Source organism: Pan troglodytes, chromosome 5, assembly GCF_028858775.2.
Source record: "Pan troglodytes isolate AG18354 chromosome 5, NHGRI_mPanTro3-v2.0_pri, whole genome shotgun sequence".
NCBI classification, from domain to species: Eukaryota; Metazoa; Chordata; class Mammalia; order Primates; family Hominidae; genus Pan; species Pan troglodytes.
The window spans coordinates 87,649,869-87,669,961 of NC_072403.2; the positions used below are offsets into that span (position 1 = coordinate 87,649,869).

The window sequence follows — 20,093 nt, forward strand, 5'->3', positions numbered from 1 at the left end:
GCATGATGCCTCTAGCTTTGTTGTTTTTGCTTAGGATTGTCTTGGCAATGCAGACTCTTTTTTGGTTCCATATGAACTTTAAAGTAGTTTTTTCTAATTCTGTGAAGAAAGTCACTGGTAGCTTGATGGGGATGACATTGAATCTATACATTACTTTGGGCAGTATGGCCATTTTCACGATATTGATTCTTCCTATCCATGAGAATGGAATATTCTTCCATTTGTTTGTGTCCTCTTTTATTTCGTTGAGCAGTGGTTTGTAATTGTCCTTGAAGAGGTCCTTCACATCCCTTGTAGGTTGGATTCCTAGGTATTTTATTCTCTTTGTAGCAACTGTGAATGGGAGTTCACTCATGATTTGGCTCTCTGTTTATCTGTTAATGGTGTATAGGAATGCTCGTGATTTTTGCACATTGATTTTGTATCCTGAGACTTTGCTGAAGTTGCTTATCAGCATGAGGAGATTTTGGGCTGAGATGATGGGGTTTTCTAAATACACAATCATGTCATCTGCAAACAGGGACAATTTGACTTCCCCATTTCCTAATTGAATACGCTTTATTTCTTTCTCTTGCCTGATTGCCCTAGCCAGAACTTCCAACACTATGTTGAATAGGAGTGGTGAGAGAGGGCATCCTTGTCTTGTGCTGGTTTTCAAACGGAATGCTTCCAGTTTTTGCCCATTCAGGATGATATTGGCTGTGGGTTTGTCATAAATAGCTCTTATTATTTTGAGATATTTTCCATCAATACCTAGTTTATTGAGAGTTTTTAGCATGAAGGGCTGTTGAATTTTGTCAAAGGCCTTTTCTGCATCTATTGAGATAATCATGTGGTTTTTGTCATTGGTTCTGTTTATATGATGGATTATGTTTATTGATTTGCATATGTTGAACTAGCCTTGCATCCCAGGGATGAAGCCCACTTGATCATGGTGGATAAGCTTTTTGATGTGCTGCTGGACTTCGTTTGCCAGTGTTTTATTGAGGATTTTCACATCAATGTTCATCAGGGATATTGATCTGAAATTCTCTTTTTTTGTTGTGTGTCTCCCAGGCTTTGGTATCAGGATGATGCTGGCCTCATAAAATGAGTTAGGGAGAATTTCCTCTTTTTCTATTGATTGAAATAGTTTCAGAAGGAATGATACTAGCTCCTCCTTGTACCTCTGGTAGAATTAGGCTGTGAATCCATCTGGTCCTGGACTTTTTTTGGTTGGTAGGCTATTAATTATTACCTCAATTTCAGAGCCTGTTACTGGTCTATTTAGAGAGTCAACTTCTTCCTGGTTTAGTCTTGGGAGGGTGTATGTGTCCAGGAATTTATCCATTTTTTCTAGATTTTCTAGATTATTTGCATAGAGGTGTTTATTCTCTGATGGTAGTTTGTACTTCTGTGGGATCAGTGGTGATATCCCCTTTTTCATTTTTTATGGCATCTATGTGATTCTTCTCTCTTTTCTTCTTTATTAGTCTTGCTAGCAGTCAATCAATTTTGTTGATCTTTTCAAAAAACCAGCTCCTGGATTCATTGATTTTTTTTGAAGGGTTTTTTGTGTCTCTATCTCCTTCAGTTCTGCTTTGATCTTAGTTATTTCTTGCCTTCTGCTAGCTTTTGAATTTGTTTGCTCTTGCTTCTCTAGTTTTTTAAATTGTGATGTTAGGGTGTCAATTTTAGATCTTTCCTGCTTTCTCTTGTGGGCATTTAGTGCTATAAATTTCCCTCTACACACTGCTTTAAATTAAGGTGATTTAAATGTGTCCAAGAGATTCTGGTACGTTGTGCCTTTGTTCTCACTGGTTTCAAAGAACATCTTTATTTCTGTCTTCATTTCGTTATTTACCCGTCATTCAGGAGCAAGTTGTTCAGTTTCCATGTAGTTGTGCAGTTTTGAGTGAGTTTCTTAATCCTAAGTTCTAATTTGATTACACTGTGGTCTGAGAGACAGTTTGTTGTGATTTCTATTCTTTTACATTTGCTGAGGAGTGCTTTACTTCCAATTATGTGGTCAATTTTTGAATAAGTGCGATGTGGTGCTGAGAAGAATGTATATTCTGTTGATTTGGGGTGGAGAGTTCTGTAGATGTCTATTAGGTCTGTTTGTTGCAGAGCTGAGTTCAGGTTCTGGATATCCTTGTTAACCTTCTGTCTGGTTGATCTGTCTAATATTGACAATGGGGTGTTAAAGTCTCCCATTATTGTTGTGTGGGAGTCTAAGTCTCTTTGTAGGTCACTCAGAACTTGCTTTATGAATCTGGGTGCTCCTGTATTGGGTGCATATATATTTAGGATAGTTAGTTCTTCTTATTGAATTGATCCCTTTACCGTTATGTAATGGCCTTCTTTGTTTCTTTTGATCGCTGTTGGTTTAAATTCTGTTTTATCCGAGACTAGGATTGCAACCCCTGCCTTTTTTTGTTTTCCATTTGCTTGGTAGATCTTCCTCCATTCCTTTATTTTGAGCCTGTGTGTCTCTCTGCATGTGAGATGGGTTTCCTGAATACAGCACACTGATGGGTCTTGACTCTTTATCCAATTTGCCAGTCTGTGTCTTTTAATTGGGGCATTTAGCCCATTTACATTTAAAGTTAACATTGTTATGTGTGAATTTGATCCTGTCATTATGATGTTCACTTGTTATTTTGCCCGTTAATTGATGCAGTTTCTTCATAGCATCGATGGTCTTTACAATTTGGCCTGTTTTTGCAGTGGCTGGTACCAGTTGTTTCTTTCCATGTTTAGTGCTTCTTTCAGGAGCTCTTGCAAGGCAGGCCTGGTGGTGACAAAATCTCTCAGCATTTGCTTTGTCTGTAAAGTATTTTATTTCTCCTTCACTTATGAAGCTTAGTTTGGCTAGATATGAAATTCTGGGTTGAAAATTCTTTCCTTTAAGAATGTTGAATATTGGCCCTCACTCTCTTCTGGCTTGTAGGGTTTCTGCCGAGAGATCCGCTGTTAGTCTGGTGGGCTTCCCTTTGTGGATAATCAGCCTTTCTCTCTGGCTGCCCTTAACACTTTTTCCTTCATTTCAACCTTGGGGAATCTGACAATTATGTGGCTTGGAGTTGCTCTTCTCAAGGAGTATCTTTGTGGTGTTCTCTGCATTTCCTGAATTTGAATATTGGCCTGCCTTGCTAGGCTGGGGAAGTTCTCCTGGGTAATATCCTGAAGAGTGTTTTCCAACTTGGTTCCATTCTCCCCGTCACTTTCAGGTACACCAATCAAATGTAGATTTGGTCTTTTCACATAGTCCCATATTTCTTGGAGGCTTTGTTTGTTTCTTTTTACTTTTTTTTCTCTAACCTTGTCTTCTCACTTTATTTCATTAATTTGACCTTCAATCACTGATACTCTTTCTTCCTCTTGATCGAATTGGCTATTGAAGCTTGTGCATGCGTCATGAAGTTCTTGTGCAATGGTTATCAGCTCCATCAGGTCATTTAAGGTCTTCTCTACACTCTTTATTCTAGTTAGCTATTCATCTAATCTTTTTTCATGGTGTTTAGCTTCCTTGAGATGGGTTCGAACATCCTCCTTTGGCTCGGAGAAGTTTGTTATTACTCACCTCCTGAAGCCTGCTTTTGTCAACTCGTCAAAGTCATTCTCCGCCCAGCTTTGTTCCGTTGCTGGCAAGGAGCTGCGATCCTTTGGAGAAGAAGAGGCGCTCTGATTTTTAGAATTTTCAGCTTTTCTGCTCTGGTTTCTCCCCATCTTTGTGGTTTTATCTACCTTTGGTCTTTGATGTTGGTGACCGACAGATGGGGTTTTGGTGTAGATGACCTTTTTGTTGATGTTGATGCTATTCCTTTGTGTTTGTTGATGCTATTCCTTTCTGTTTTCCTTCTAACAGTCAGGTCCCTCAGCTGTAGGTCTTTTGGAGTTTGCTGGAGTTCCACTCCAGACCAGCAGAGGCTGCAGAACAGCAAATATTGCTGCCTGATCCTTCCTCTGGAAGCTTCGTCCCAGAGGGGCAGCTGCCTATGTGAGGTGTCTGTCGGCCCCTACTGGGAGGTGTCTCCCAGTTAGGCTACACAGGGGTCAGGGACCCACTTCAGGAGGCATTCTGTCCGTTCTCAGAGCTCAGATGCCGTGCTGGGAGAACCACTGCCCTCTTCAGAGCTATCAGACAGGGATGTTTAAGTCTGCAGAAGTTGTCTGCTGCCTATTTTTCAGCTATGCCCTGCCCACAGTGGTGGAGTCTAGAGGCAGTAGGCCTTGTTGGGCTGCAGTGGGCTCCACCCAGTTTGAGCTTCCTGGCCACTTTGTTTATCTACTCAAGCCTCAGCAATGGCGGATGCCCCTCCCCCAGTCAGGCTCCTGTCTCACAGATGGATCTCAGACCGCTGTGCTAGCAGTGAGCAAGGCTCCATGGGCGTGGGAGCCGCCGAGCCAGACACGGGAGAGAATCACCTTGTCTGCTGGTTGCTAAGACCTTGGGAAAAGCACAGTATTTGGGCGGGAGTGTCCCATTTTTCCAGGTAGTCTGTGAAGGCTTGCCTTGGCTGGGAAAGGGAAATCCCCCAACCTGTTGCACTTCCTGGGTGAGGCGATGCCCCGCCCTGCTTCAGCTCACCCTCCATGGGCTGCATCCCCTGTCCAACCAGTCCCAATGAGATGAACCAGTTACCTCAGTTGGAAATGCAGAAATCACCCATCTTCTGCATCAGTCATGCTGAGAGCTGCAGACCGGAGCTGTTCCTATTTGGCCATCTTGGAACCGCCACCCCACCCCCCCGTCCAGGATTATATTCTATTTAGTTTAAACTGTGCCCCCATTTCAAGGACACCATTTTTCCTTTTGGTGTGTTTCAAAGTTCTTCATAGCTGACCAGACACAGTGGCTCATACCTCTAATCCCAGGGCTTTGGGAGGCCAAGGTGGGAGGATCACTTGAAGCCAAGAGTTGGAGACCAGCCTGTGCAATATAATGAAGCCCTGTCTCTACAAAAAAGAAAATTTTAATTAGCTGGGCAAGCCAGGCGTGGTGGCTCACGCCTATAATCCCAGCACTTTGGGAAGCCGAGGCAGGTGGATCATCTGAGGTCAGGAGGTGAAACCAGCCTGACCAACATGGAGAAACCCCAACTCTACTAAAAATACAAAATTAGCCAGGTGTGGTAGTGCATGCCTGTAATCCCAGCTACTCGGGAGGCTGAGGCAGGAGAATCACTTGAACCCAGGAGACGGAGGTTGCGGGGAGCCGAGATCATGCCATTGAACTCCAGCCTGGGCAACAAGAGTGAAACTCCGTCTCAAGAAAAAAATTTAGCTGGGCATGGTGGTGCACACCTATAGTCCTAGCTATTGAGGAGGCTGAGATGGGAGGATCACTTGAGCCCATGACAAGAGTTTGAGGCTACAGTGAGCTATGATTACACACCACTGTACTCCAACCTGGGTGACAGAGCAAGACACTATATCCAAGAAAAAAATAAAATCTTTATAGATAAGTCAAAAGATGTTATCTCTTTTTTAAGTGATCCATACAAGTGGCCAAAAAGCATATGAAAGATGCTCAACATCAGTAATCATTAGAGAAATGCAGCATCAAAACAATATAACACAGTGTCATCTCACTTCCATTAGGATGGCTACTATTAAAACAGAAACAAAAAAAAACAGAAAATAAGTGTTGATGAGGATGTGGAGAAATTGAAACTGTTATAAAATGGTGCTGCCACTGTGGAAAACAGTGCGTAGGCTCCTCAAAAAATTTGAAATAGAACTGCAATATGATCCAGCAATCCCACTTCTGGGTATACAGTCTTGTGCCACATAACGTTTCAGTCAATTATGGACCATATGTGATGGTGAGCCCATAAGATTATAATAACGTATTTTTACTGTAGCTTTTCTATGGGCACACAAATAGTTTCCATTGTGTCACAGTTGCCTACGGTATTCAGTATGGTAACATACTATACAGGTGTATAGTGTAGAAGCAGTAGGTTATACCATATAGCCTAGGTGTATAGGACACTATGCCACCTAGGATTGTATAAGTACACTCTATGATGCACAACTTCAAATTACCTCATGATGCCTTTCTCAGAACATAACCCCATTCTTAAGCACTGCATGACTGGATGTCCAAAAGAACTGAAAGCAGCGTCTTTTTGTTTTGAGTTAGGGTCTCATTCTGTCACCCATGATGGAGTGCAGCATCACAGTCACAGCTCACGATAGCCTCCTGGGCTCAAGTGATCGTCCTGCCTCAGCTTCCTAAGTAGCTGGGACTACAGGTGCACACTGTCACACCCTGCTAATTTTTTCACTTTTATACAGATGGTGTCTCACTTTGTTGGCCAGGCTGGTCTTGAGCTCCTGCCCTCAAGCAGTCCTCCTACCTTGGCTTCCCAAAGTTCTGGGATTACAGGCATAAGCCACTGCTCCCAACCAGAAAGCAGAGTCTTGAAGACATATTTGCACACCCATGTTCATAACAGCATTCATAATAGCTGAGTGGTGGAAACAATCCTGCTATCCACTGATGAACGGATAAACCAAATGTGGTGTATACATATAATGCAATATGTATACGTTTCCTTCCTTAAAAAGGAAGGAAATAATGTTACTTGCTTTAACATAGATGAACCTTGAGGTCATTGTGCCAAGCACAGTAAGTCAGTCACAAAAGTATGATTTCTGTTATATGAGGTATCTAAAGTAGTCAAATTCATAGAAACAGAAAATAGAATTGATGTTTACTGGGATTTGAGGGGAAGGGGAAAAGGAGTTGTTTAATAGACATATGTTCAGTTTTGCAAAACAAAGTTACTGGAGATCTGTTTTTAACACTGTGCATATACTTTACACTGCTGAACTCTACACTCAGAATGGTTAACATGATAAATTTTATATGTTTGTTTTTGTTTTTTTGTTTTTTGTTTTTTTTTTTGAGACGGGAGTCTCGCTCTGTCACCCAGGCTCTGGAGTGCAGTGGTGCAATCTCGGCTCACTGCAAGCTCCGCCTCCCGGGTTCATGCCATTCTCCTGCCTCAGCCTCCTGAGTAGCTGGGACTACAGGCGACCGCCACCATGCCTGGCTAATTGTTTTGTATTTTTATTAGAGATGGGATTTCACCTTGTTGGCCACGCTGGTCTCGAACTTCTGTCCTCAAGTGATCCCCCCCTGCCCCCCATCAGCTTCCCAAAGTGCTGGGATTACAGGCATGAGCCACTGTGCTCAGCCTAATTTTTTTTTTTTTTTTTTAATAGAGGCAGGATCTCCCTGTGTGCCCAGGCTGGTCTCAAATTTCTGGGCTGAAGCGATCCTCCCACCTTGGCCTCCAAAGTGCTGGAATTACAGGCAATTACCATTCCCAGCTAAAATTTTTTTTTTTTTTTTTCAAAGACAGATTCTTACTTTGTCGTTCAGGTTGGAGAGCAGTGACGCAATCACGACTCACTGAAGCCCAGACCTCCCTGGCTCAAGTGATCCTCCTGCCTCAGCCTCTCAAGTAGCTGGGACTACATGTGCGAGCTACCACACTCTGCTAATTTTTAAAATTTTCTTGGAGATATAGGGTCTTCCTGTGTTGCCCAGGCTATTCTCAAGGGATCCTCCCACCACTGTGCCCAGCCCAAAATCACTGTTTAACTTCATCTTATAGTTAAAGGAGTTCTGATGATGTTAGATTTTCCATTTTATGGAATAGCAACTAAACAGCTTCACCAGCATTCAATATTTAAATGATGTATGCACTTAGAGAAATTGGTGCACCCAAATGGAAGAAATTCCCATAAGGTTTTTTTTTGTTATTGTGTTTTTTTGTTTGTTTGTTTGTTTTTGTTTTTGTTTTTTGTTTTTTTTTTTTGAGACGGAGTCTCGCTCTGTTGCCCAGTTTGGAGTGCAGTGGCGCGATCTCAGCTCACTGCAAGCTCCGCCTCCCTGAGGCATTCTCCTGCCTCAGCCTCCCGAGTAGCTGGGACCACAGGCGCCCGCCACCAGGCCTGGCTAATTTTTTGTATTTTTAGTAGAGATGGGGTTTCACCGTGTTAGCCAGGATGGTCTCGATCTCCTGACCTCGTGATCCGCCCGCCTCGGCCTCCCATTGTTTTTTGGTTTTTTTTGAGATGGAGTTTCACTCTCGTTGTCCAGGCTGGAGTGCAATGGCACAATCTCGGCTTACTGCAACATCCGCCTCCCTGGTTCAAGCTATTCTCCTGCCCCAGCCTCCTGAGTAGCTGGGATTACAGGCATGCGCTACCACACCCGGCTAGTTTTGTATTTTTAGTAGAGATGGGGTTTCTCCATGTTGGTCAGGCTGGTCTCAAACTCCCGACCTCAGGTGATCCGCCTGCCTCGGCCTCCCAAAGTGCTGGGATTACAGGCGTGAGCCACCGCGCCTGGCCTCCCATAAGTTTTTGTGGTAAGCTTGGGTTTTCCCTTTAATTCTAAAATGAGAGATATGATTATTATTTTAAAGTTAATAGTTGTGACACATGTACACTTAAAAAATCTAGAACTGTAGTCACAGAAATCTTATGGGTGCATATCAGAAAAACGAAACTAGTTACTTTAAAAGCATAAATTAGGCCAGGTGCAGTGACTCACACCTATAATCCCAGTACTTTGGGAGGCCGATGCTGGAGGATTGCTTCAGGCAAGGAGTTCAAGACCATATTGGGCAATATAGCAAGACCCTTGTCTCTACAAAAACATACAAAAAAAAAAAAAATTAGTTGGGCATGGTAGTGCAGGCCTGTGGTCCCAGCTACTCAGGAGAGTGAAGTGAGGGATCACTTGAGCCCAGGAGTTTGAGGTTGCAGTGAGCTGTGACCATGCCACTGCACTCCAGCCTGGGCGAGAGAGTGAGACTTTATCTCAAAGAAATAAATAAAGCACAGGCTGGGTGTGGTGGCTCAAACCTGTAATCCTGGAGGCTTCCCAGGCTAGTGCCTGAGCCCCACATCCCTCGCCCCCCATCCTCCCCGCATCCCACTCCTCCCTCACACCTGGCCCTGTGGCTCTTCCTCCTTCCCTTCCCCCGCCAAAAAAAAAAAAAATCTGTAATCCTAGCACTTGGGACGCCAAGGCAAGCAAACCACCTGAGCCCAGAAGTTCGAGATCAGCCTGGACAACATGGCGAAACCCCATGTTTACCCCCACCAAAAAAAACCAAAGTTAGCCGGGTATGGTGGCGTATGCCTGTAGTTCCAGCTACTCTGGAGGAAGAGGTAAGAGGATGGCTTCAGCCCAGGAGGCGGAGGCTGCAGTGAGCCACTATGTCCAGCTCAGTTTTCTTATATCACAAATACATTTCCTTTTTTTAAGGTGAATATCCCTTTATTCAGTTAAGTTTTATAAAACAGCCATTGTAGGCCAGGCAGAGTGGCTCACGCCTGTAATCCCAGCATTTTGGGAGGCCAGGGTGGGAGGATCATTTGAGGGATGGAGTTCGAGACCAACCTGGCCAACATGGTGAAACCTGGCCTCTACTAAAAAAAAAATACAGAAATTAGCTGGGTGTGGTGGCGGGTGCCTGCAGTCCTAGCTACTCAGGAGGCTGAGGCAGGAGAATCACTTGAACCTGGAGGTGGAGATTGCAGTGAGCCAAGATTGCACCACTGCGCTGCAGCCTGGGAGACAGAGTGATACTCAGTCTGAAATTTAAAAAAAAAAAAAAAAAAAAAAAAAAACACCAAAGTAGCCATTATAGTTTGGGCCAGCAAAAGTCTCATGGTTCACTCATTACAGTATAGTCCCTGGACTGATAGCTATTTATCTACATAGTGTGTTTTGAAGATACTATTGTAGAATTCAGCAATTAATATAAACTGTGTCTTGATCTGACTCACTGTCTTGTATTATCTTCTGTAGGGGCACACTGAGTTGCCTGAAAGCAAGAAATCTTAAATTATGTCATTTTCATTAAAACTTGAGCTTTGGAATTATTGCATATTAGTGATAAAAGTAACAGATCTCAAGAATGTGCCCTCTAGGGGACCAGATGTTTTAAGCATTTGCTCTTTCTGTGTAAGATTTCACAAGACTTTCAGACTGTCCTCATTTTGATAATATGGTCATAAGCTTGAACTTGCATAATAAGTCCTATGAGAAAGTTTGGATCATAAATAAATTTAATATATCATAATTTCCCTTTGTGATATAAATGACTATTGTTACTTGTTTTGCTATAGATGTATAAAAAAATAACTAAGGCAATAAAAAATTAGAACCAGGCCAGGCACGGTGGCTCACGCCTGTAATCCCAGCACCTTAGGAGGCCGAGGCAGGTGGATCACCTGAGATCGAGAGTTCAAGACCAGCCTGACCAACATGGAGAAACCCCGTCTCTACTAAAAATACAAAATTAGCCTGGCATGGTGGTCCATGCCTATAATCCCAACTAATCAGGAGGCTGAGGCAAGAGAATCGCTTGAACCCGGGAGGCGGAGGTTGTGGTGAGCCGAGATCATGCCATTGCACTCCAGCCTGCCTGGGCAACAAGAGCGAAACTCTTATCTCAAAAAAAATTAGAACCAATGTAAGATCACTTTACAGAGTCATTGTTACCACCTCACCACTGTACAAGTTCTTTCTCTTTATTTTCTATTTTCATAAAAAATACTATGCTGCTGGATCTTCGTGGTTTATTAACTGAACTGTTTAAAATGAAATAAACAATACATAATGATAACAGCTTTACTTAGATATAATACATATAACATACAATTCACCCATTTGAAGTATACAATTCAGTGTGTTTCATTGCCCCATAAAGAAGCCTAGTACCCATTAGCAATCACTGTTTTCTTCCAATCCCTCCTCCAGCCCTATGCAACTGTCAGTCTTTTCTCTATCTCTGGCTTTTTGTATTCTGAACATTTTGTACAAATAGAACCATAAAATATGTGGTTTTTATGAGTAGATTCTTTTAGTTGGCATGTTTTCAAGGATTTTCTATGATCATGTATTATCACTTCATTTCTATTTCAGATATTTCATTGTATAAATGTAACACTTTATTTTTCCATTTGTCAGTTGGTTAGCATTTTTCTTATGCTTTTGGGCTATTATGAATAATGTGGGGACATATGCTCTACTCTAGATTTAGAGTGTGCCCTTGGTTTTTTTTAATTTATTTTTATTTTCTTGAGACCAAGTCTTGGTCTGTCATGCCCAGGCTGGAGTGTAGTGGTGTGATTTTGGCTCACTGCAACCTCTGCCTCATAGGTTCAAGTGATTCTCCCGCCTCAGTCTCCCAAGTAGCTGGGATTACAGGCACTCGCCACCACGCCCGGCTAAATTTTTGTATTTTTAGTAGAGACAGGGTTTCATCATATTGGCCAGGCTGGTCTCGAGCTCCCAACCTCAGGTGATCTGCCCACCTCAGCCTCCCAAAGTGCTGACATTACAGGCATGAGGCACCGTGTGCAGCCTAACAAGGTTTTTGGTTTTTTGTGTGTGTGACAGAGTCTCACTCTGTTTCTCAGGCTGGAGTGCAGTGGCTCAATTTCCGCTAACTGCATAGAATGTGTCCTTGTTTTAAAACATTAGATCTTTATGTTGTAATTTTATTTTCAAATAGCAATTTTCATTGCCTGAAGATAATCGGATAGTTATCAAACTTTGCTAATAACTTCCTTGGTTCTAAAGAAGAGAGATTGATGGTTCTAAAGAAAAAAGATTTACTGAGTTTTTAATACAAAGCGAACTGTGGCCGGGCGCCGTGGCTCACGCCTGTAATCCCAGCACTTTGGGAGGCTGAGGCGGGCGGATTACTTGAGGTCAGGAGTTCGAGACCAGCCTGACCAACATGGGGGAAACCCCATCTCTACTAAAATAGAAAAATTAGCTGGGCGTGGTGGTGTGTGCCTCTAATCCCAGCTACTTGGGAGGCTGAAGCAGGAAAATCACTTGAACCCAGGAGGTGGAGGTTGCAGTGAGTTGAGATCGCTCCACTGCACTCCAGCCTGGGCAACAGAGTGAGACTCTGTCTCAAAAAAATAGAAATAAATAAAGTGAACTGTTACATTAATTATATTTGAATTATTTTCTATCAAATAGATACTTGGTGCTTGAAAAACTGAAGAAGGAAGACGCTGACCGAATTCATATATTCAGTTCTTTTTTCTATAAACGCCTTAATCAGAGAGAGAGGAGAAATCATGAAACAACTAATCTGTCGTAAGTCAAACTCTGAAAATATTTAACAGATGTAAGTCACTCACATTTAACTAAGTAAAAAATCACGTACTTGAAAGAAAACACAAATCTCTGCAGTTCTCTTGCTTACTTTTTAAATTCTCCAGCCAGGAAGAGAACACACTAAATAAATCAGTTCCATTTTCATTCTTCATGGGTTCATATTCACCTTTCTTAAACTAACTTTGTGCTAGTTTTGGAATTTTTTTGAACAACTTATTTATATTGAGGCAATATCATTTAGTTCTCTTATCAGTTTACAAAATTAATATAATTCATAATATTCTAATACTTTCAGAATACCTGGAATTTATAAATGTTCTGGGTCAAATATCTAGAATAGTGTTTCCCAAATGTGACTAGTAGGTTTTTTTAAAATTACTTAGATACTTACTAACTACAGATTACTCTGTTTTATCCTAGATGTTTATCCATAATATCTAAGAAAGGAACCTGTGAATCTATATTCTTAATAAGCTCTTTGGGTGATTCTTCTCAGACAAATTAAGGAAATACTATTGTACATAGTAGGCCTGATTTGTTTTCTTTTTTTCAAGACAGGGTCTCACTCTGTCACCCAGGCTGGAGGGCATTGGTGTGATCTTGTCTCACCACAACCTCTACCTCCCACTCTCAAGTGATCCTTCCACCTCAGCCTCCCAAGTAGCTGGGACTAAGGCACACGCCACCCCACCCAGCTAATTTTTGTATTTTTTGTGGAGACAGGGTTTCACCATGTTTCCCAGGCTGGTTTCAAACTCCTGGGCTCAAGGAATCTGCTCACCTCTGCCTCCCCAAAGTACTGGGATTTCAGGTGTGAGCCACCATGCCCCACCTTTTTCTTTATAATTCCTCTCCAATAGTGATGGCATCTAGCTCTGATAATTTGCTGGTAATTGATCAAAAGATACACTTAAGAATTGGTACTTTTTAAATTTAAAACTAGTGTTAGATGTCTTGAATTGATGGCTGCTATGCATAATAAATAACAATAATAATATATTCTCTTATTTCAGCAATTCCTAATGTTGCATCTTAGAGGTGATAACAGTCATTGGTTTTGACCAGTGCTCATGGCTATATTGCTTCATCTACCATCAGATAATGCTCACTTTTCCTACTGTCTTCTCCCCAGTTACCCTAAGTCGTGCTTGGCTACACCTCTCAATATAGTTGCCAGGACCAATTCTGCAGTAATAAAAATAGTAAAGAGAAGTCTAGGCAAGATAAGCACTAGAACTTCCACCCCTCAGATGGAGTAACAGGAGTAAAATATCTTTCTCCAAATTCAACAATGGGTAGTCCCATGCCTTCCTAGTTTCCATCCAACAAGTTCTATTTTCTTTCCCCAGTTTGTCAAACCATTTTATGCAACTGTTTGAGCTATTACATCTGAATCTTCTTAATTTATAAATCACTACATATAAGCTGGAGCACTAGAAATATTTCAGAAGCTTATAATTTATCTCTTTCTTACAGAATACAGCAAAAACGGCATGGGAGAGTAAAAACATGGACCCGGCACGTAGATATTTTTGAGAAGGATTTTATTTTTGTACCCCTTAATGAAGCGTGAGTAAGAATTTCCTTTAAAGGAAAATCTTTAAATCATGTAAATGATGGCAATTTTTAAATAATGAGTATGAGGTGAAGAATTCATTTTAAAACATCTTTCTGAAATCTCTTGTGTATATTCATATTTGTACTGTCTGTTTTACAAGAATTAATGCAGTTTCACAGTGAAGCATGTAAGATATTGAATTTTAGAGACAATAGACCAGATACCTTTCTAATCTCATTTTATTCATTAATGTCAAATAATACCATTTTTTAAAAAATGGTGCTTATTGTCTAGCAAGTAACCTATAGAAAAGTATTATTTTATACAAAAAGATGATTAGGTCACATAAAGGAATTGGAATCTTAAGTTTAAAATACACTTCTGTTTTTAACCAGAAAGGAGAAACGATGGTTAGATTTATGCCATTTTTCAATTAAAAACCATGTAGACTACTTGAAGCAGTTTCTGAGTAAATGGAGGTGTTTGAAGATTTGTATTATTCTCTCCCAATGACTAGATAGTAGTATTTTACAATGGAGACTTAAAAGTTTTTTGTGTTTTATTCTTTTGCTTTTCTATGCCCTCAATCCAAAGAACACCAGAAATACACTTGTAGTCGGAAAACTTGGGTTTATCACTTGCATCAAGGAATAACACACACCATGGGCCACTCTGGAGCCTCTCAATAAAAGGATGTTTCAAAGAACCTGTGACAGAATCTGGGCTTTCCTTGAGTGATATGGGGGAGGGTCTAAAGCAGTGGTTTGCCTAGGTAAAGAAGTAGCATTCACTCATTAATAAAGAAGAAGAATGTTGGCTATTTTGTGGTTTCCAACTGTGACCTTATGTTTTTCTCTGCTTAGACAAATTATGATATGGCCCTACTTTGTCTCATTCTATCATGGTTGCAGAATATGCTTTCCTGGAGTTGGTATTCTATGAGATTGTTTATGTCTAATAAGCCTAGCTGTGCCAAGCTAGCTTCTGAATTTTTTTTTTTTAAACTTTTGTAGAGGTGAGGGTCTCACTGTGTTGCTCAGGCTGGTCTTGAACTCTTGGCCTCAAGCCATCCCCCCACCTCAGCCTCCCAAGTAGCTGGGATTATAGACATGAGCCACTGCTCCTAGCAAAGCTATATATTTTTAAATTCATATTATCATAGTAAAATTTAAAATAACATTTAAAACTAGTTAATTTCTTCATTCTCTTCAAAATAAGGTTTTGGCTGGGCGTGGTGGCTCACGCCTGTAATCCCAACACTTTGAGAGGCTGAGGTGGGCGGATTACTTGAGGTCAGGGGTTCAAGACCAACCTGGCCAACATGGCGAAACCTCGTCTCTACTGAAAATACAAAAATTAGCTGGGCGTGGTGGTGCGTGCCTGTAATCCCAGCTACTCAGGAGGCTGAGGCAGGAGCATCGCCTGAACCCGGGAGGCAGAGGTTGCAGTGAGCCAAGATCATGCCCCTGCACTCCAGCCTGGGCAGCAGAGTGAGACTCCATCTCAAAAAAAAAAAAAAGGAAAAGAAAAAAAAAGACAGAAAAGAAGGTTTCTTGACTGGGTACTAATTTGTCTTGTGAAGTAACATGTGAACAGCTTACTAGGTGAAAGGGAGGAAAGCGATTTGTCAGAAATGAGTTATAAAAATTTTAAATAGAAATATTATTTGATTATACACGATTTAGGAATAGAGGCGCATCCCTCTTAGTCACTATACCTCTGCATGGAAGTTATTATCAGTGCTTCCAGTCATCTTAGTGAGAGGTAGAAAATGAACTCTGTAAGAGAGCTCTACCATTTGTAGATTAAAAAATAGCCTATAAATCAAGAGAGCTTGTTTTTGTTTTTGCTTTTTTTTTTTTTTTTTTTGAAGAGACAAAGCTACAAATACTTATACACTAATCATGTTAGATTGGCTGCCATATATTTGTCATCTGTTTTGTTTTTATTTTTTCTGGTAGTACCAGTTTTGTTTTTCTTTTCTTTCTTTCTTTTTTCTCGAGATAGGGTCTCTGTCTGTCACTCAGGCTGGAATGTAGTAGCATGATGTCGGCTTACTGCAGCCTCAACCTCCCAGGCTTAAGTGATCCTCCGACCTCAGCCTCCTGAGTAGCTGGGACTATAGGTGCATGCTACCACGCCCAGCTAATTTTTGTATTTTTTTTTAGAGGATGGGGTTTTGCCATGCTGCCCAGGCTGGTCTCAAACTCCAGAGCCGAAGCGGTCCACCTGCCGTAGCCTCTCAAAATGCTGGGATTACAGGCATGTGCCACTGTACCTGGCCCTAATTTTTTTCTTAAGTTTCTAAGCTGTTTATTAAAAATTGTTATAGTAATTTCCAGAAACACAAATTTGATGTGTGGATCTAATCTATCTTAAGTGAAATTGCCTAGGTATTTTCTTTTGTTTTGTTTTGTTTTTTAGAGACAGAGTCTCATTCTCTTGCCCAAGCTGGAGTACAGTGGTGCAATCATAGCTCACTGAAGCTTCAAACTCCTAGGCTTAAGCAATCCTCCTGCCTCAGCCTCCTGAGTAGCTAGAACTACAGGCGCATGCCACAGGCCCAGCTAATTTTTTAAAATTTTTTTGGAGATGGGGTCTAGCTGTGTTGCCCAGACTGGTCTCAAACTTCTGGCCTCAAGCAGTTCCCCCACCTCAGCCTCCCATAGCACCAGGATTACAGGCATGAGCCACTGCACCTGGCCAAAAGTCTGTGTTACCCTCTCTCCTGCTGTTAAAGTTAACGTAGCTGTTATTAAAAGGAATCATAAAAGCAAAACCCTGGCTTAATGGAAGTAATTGTTGGAAGTAATTGTCTGATTCAGCTTTCTCTTCTTAGGCCAAAAAGGATTTTTCCTAGTTTTTAGGTGAGGAAATTTGTAGCTTAGCCACATTGGCATAGCTAAGAAATATTAAGAACTGTGATAGGCTTTATTACAGCTGTAGGTTGAGAGTCACTGTATTATACTATATTTCATCAATTTTATTTTATTTATTTTGAGATGGGGTCTCACTCTGTCGCCCAGACTGGAGTGCAGTGGCACCATCTTGGCTCACTGCAATCTCCGCCTCCCAGGCTCAAGCTATCCTCCCACCTCAGCCTCCAACCCCAGTAGCTTGGACCACAGGCATGTGCCATCACACCCAGCTAATATTTTGTGGTTTTGGTAGAGACGGGGTTTTGCCACGTTGCCCAGGCCAGTCTCCAACTCCTGAGCTCAAGCGATATGCCTGCCTCTACCTCCCAAAGTGTTGGGATTACAGGTGTGAGCCACCATGCCTGGCATCATCAATTTTTAAAACACATTTTTTTCACATTGCAACATGTCTAAAGTTGAGATGTGACTTTATAAATAAAATAAAATTAGCTATGTGTTAGAAGTGATGAAATGAGGAGGTTGGTGTGTTAGCCTGATCTAAATCCATAGGGTACTAAGGAATAATAATGAAGAACAGGAGAGAAGCAAGCTTTCATCCATCTGGCCTTTGCAATACAGAAGATGAAGCCAGCCAGCCTATGACAGCCATTTCTACTGGATGCTGTTTGATGAAGAGATAGATAGTGCTGTTTCTTAGTACTAACTTGGGTACTCTAATATTCTACAAAAATGAGAAAGTGGAATAATTTTTATCCATGGCAAGATAACTTGTTTTTCATCCAGCAAATATTTATTGAACACCCTACCATAGGACAAATATTATTGTGCTTGACCAATAAGCTCCCTGACATCTATAGCCTGTTCCTTGTATCCCAGCACAGCCCTGTGTCTAGCAAAAAATGAATATTAGCCAGGACTGTACAGCTTCTTGCTTGTGTCCTATACTCTACTGTTGGGAACAGTGATACCTGAATTCAGCTGTATCATAAGCACCTACTTGATAGCTGGAACTCTCTACTAATACTTAAATTTTTGTGCAAGGACTAGGTTAGATATGTTATTTCTTTTTAATGTATTAAATTTCAATATAGCATGAGATAAAACATTACTTATATACATATTTTTGATATTAAGCCTTTCCTATCTTAATAACACACAGTAACCGTAAAAAGAACAAAACTATATATGCAATTCTTAGAATGTTGAAAAATCATATGACCTAATTAGACTGCTGAAGACAGTTTAATCTTTTTTTTTTTTTTTTTTTTTTTTTTTGGAGACGGAGTCTCGCTCTGTCGCCCAGAGTGGAGTGCAGTGGCACAATCTCAGCTCACTGCAACCTCCGCCTCCTGGGTTCAAGCAATTCTCCTGCCTCAGCCTCCCGAGTAGCTGGGACTACAGGCGCACACTACCACGCCCAGCTAATTTTCTGTATTTTAGTAGAGACGGGGTTTCACTGTGTTGCCCAGGCTGTTCTCGAACTCCTGAACTCAGGCAATCCACCCGCCTCGGCCTCCCAAAGTGCTAGGATTACAGGCGTGAGCCACCGCACCTGGCCGACAGTTTAATCTTTAAGATGGATAGTTTTCCATCTTTTTACATAAAGAGAAGGCAAAGGGGAATGACGAGTTGCAAACTGACATTACTAGCCAGAAAAAGCAATGAATTTTTCATTCCAAAAACATTAGAAAGTGTTCAGGGATTATTTGCAAAAGTAAATACAGGCTACATAATTTTAATACAAACTATGTTATTTTTGAATAGACATTGTGTTCTGTTACTGAATCAGTGATTACATAAAACAAGCAGATTAATTTGAGAACTAAAAAAAAAATAGGCTTTTTTTTTTTTTTTTTTTGAGATGGAGTCTTGCTTTGTCACCCCCAAGCTGGAATGCTGTGGCACAATCTCGGCTCACTGCAACCTCTGCCTCTTGGGTTCAAGTGATTCTCCTGCCTCAGCCTACTGAGTAGCTGGGATTACGGGTGCGCACCACTGCGCCTGGCTAATTTTTGTATTTTTAGTAGAGACAGGGTTTTGCCATGTTGGCTAGGCTGGTCTCGAACTGCTGACCTTAGGTGATCCACCCACCTCAGCCTCCCAAAGTGCTGGGATTACTGGCGTGAGCTACTGCACCCGGCCAGAATTAGGCATTTTTAATAAATTAATTGGCAAGAACTTTAGAAAAAACATTTTAATTGATATGTATTGCCAAATATAATAAACTTTTCTAATAACATATTTAGTCATTTCATTTGTTTTTTACAGTGCACACTGGTTTTTGGCTGTTGTTTGTTTCCCCGGTTTGGAAAAACCAAAGTATGAACCTAATCCTCATTACCATGAAAATGCTGTCATACAGAAATGTTCAACTGTAGAGGACAGTTGTATTTCTTCTTCAGCCAGTGAAATGGAGAGTTGTTCACAAAACTCTTCTGCCAAGCCTGTAATTAAGAAGATGCTAAACAAAAAACATTGCATAGCTGTAATTGATTCCAATCCTGGGCAGGAAGAAAGTGACCCTCGTTATAAGAGAAACATATGCAGTGTAAAATACAGTGTGAAAAAAATAAATCATACTGCGAGTGAAAATGAAGAATTCAATAAAGGAGAATCTACATCCCAGAAAGTTGCTGATAGGACTAAAAGTGAGAATGGCCTACAGAATGAAAGTTTAAGTTCCACACATCATACAGGTATGTATCTAAATGTTTTGAAAGAATGAAAAAATTCAGAATAATCTGGATTTTTTAATAAACAGGATTAAGATCCTGTTTTAAAAAAAAAATCAGGTTAATGACTGGGTGTGGTGGCTCACGCTTATAATCCCAGCACTTTGGGAGGCCAAGGCAGGAGGATCACTTGAGGCCAGGAGTTTGAGACCAGCGTGGGCAACATAGCGAGACCCAATCTCCAAAAAAAAATAATAAATAGAAAATTTTTAAAGAATTTACTTATAACAATATAGTAACAAAACTTACTTTTAATTTATACTGAGGTATAATTATAATAGCATTCACTCATTTAATGAGTGTAGGTTGATGAACTTTGATAAATGTATACATAGAGTCATGTAATCACTACTGCAATCAAAATTGAGAACCTGATCAGGGCACAGTGGCTCACGACTGTAATCCTAGCACTTTGAGAGGCCAAGATGGGCAGATCACTTGAGCTCAGAAGTTTGAAACCAGCCTGGGCAACATGGTAAAGCCCTGTCTCTACCAAAAATACAAAAACTTAGCCAGATATGGTGTGCACATCTGTGGTCCCAGCTACTTAGGAGGTTGAGGAGGGAGGATCGCTTGAGCTCAGGGTGCTGAAGTTGCAGTGAGTGGAGATCGCACCACTGCAGTCCAGCCTGGGTGACAGAGTGAAACTCCATCTCAAAATTAAAAAACAAAAAAATTGAGAACTTTCCATCACTCAAAAAAAAATCCCATTGTGCCCTTTTTGTAGTCTGTCACTTCTGTCACCCCTAGGGTGCAATTTTGAAATTGCA

The 20,093-nt window shown here is 41.1% G+C and overlaps 1 protein-coding gene across 24 annotated transcripts in view; it reads left to right on the forward strand.

Annotated features, from left to right (window-relative positions):
• Positions 1-20,093, forward strand: part of SENP6 (SUMO specific peptidase 6) — a 114,065-nt gene that overhangs the window by 81,955 nt on the left and 12,017 nt on the right. For all 24 annotated transcript variants that reach the window (XR_010158069.1, XR_010158070.1, XR_010158071.1 and 21 more), the window contains 3 exons: positions 12,014-12,133; positions 13,631-13,723; positions 18,860-19,287. Coding sequence is in view for 20 of the 24 variants with exons in the window: in XM_003311361.6 (XP_003311409.1) it covers positions 12,014-12,133; positions 13,631-13,723; positions 18,860-19,287 (641 nt within the window). In the remaining 4 variants the exon portion in view is untranslated. The remainder of the gene's footprint in view (positions 1-12,013; positions 12,134-13,630; positions 13,724-18,859; positions 19,288-20,093) is intronic.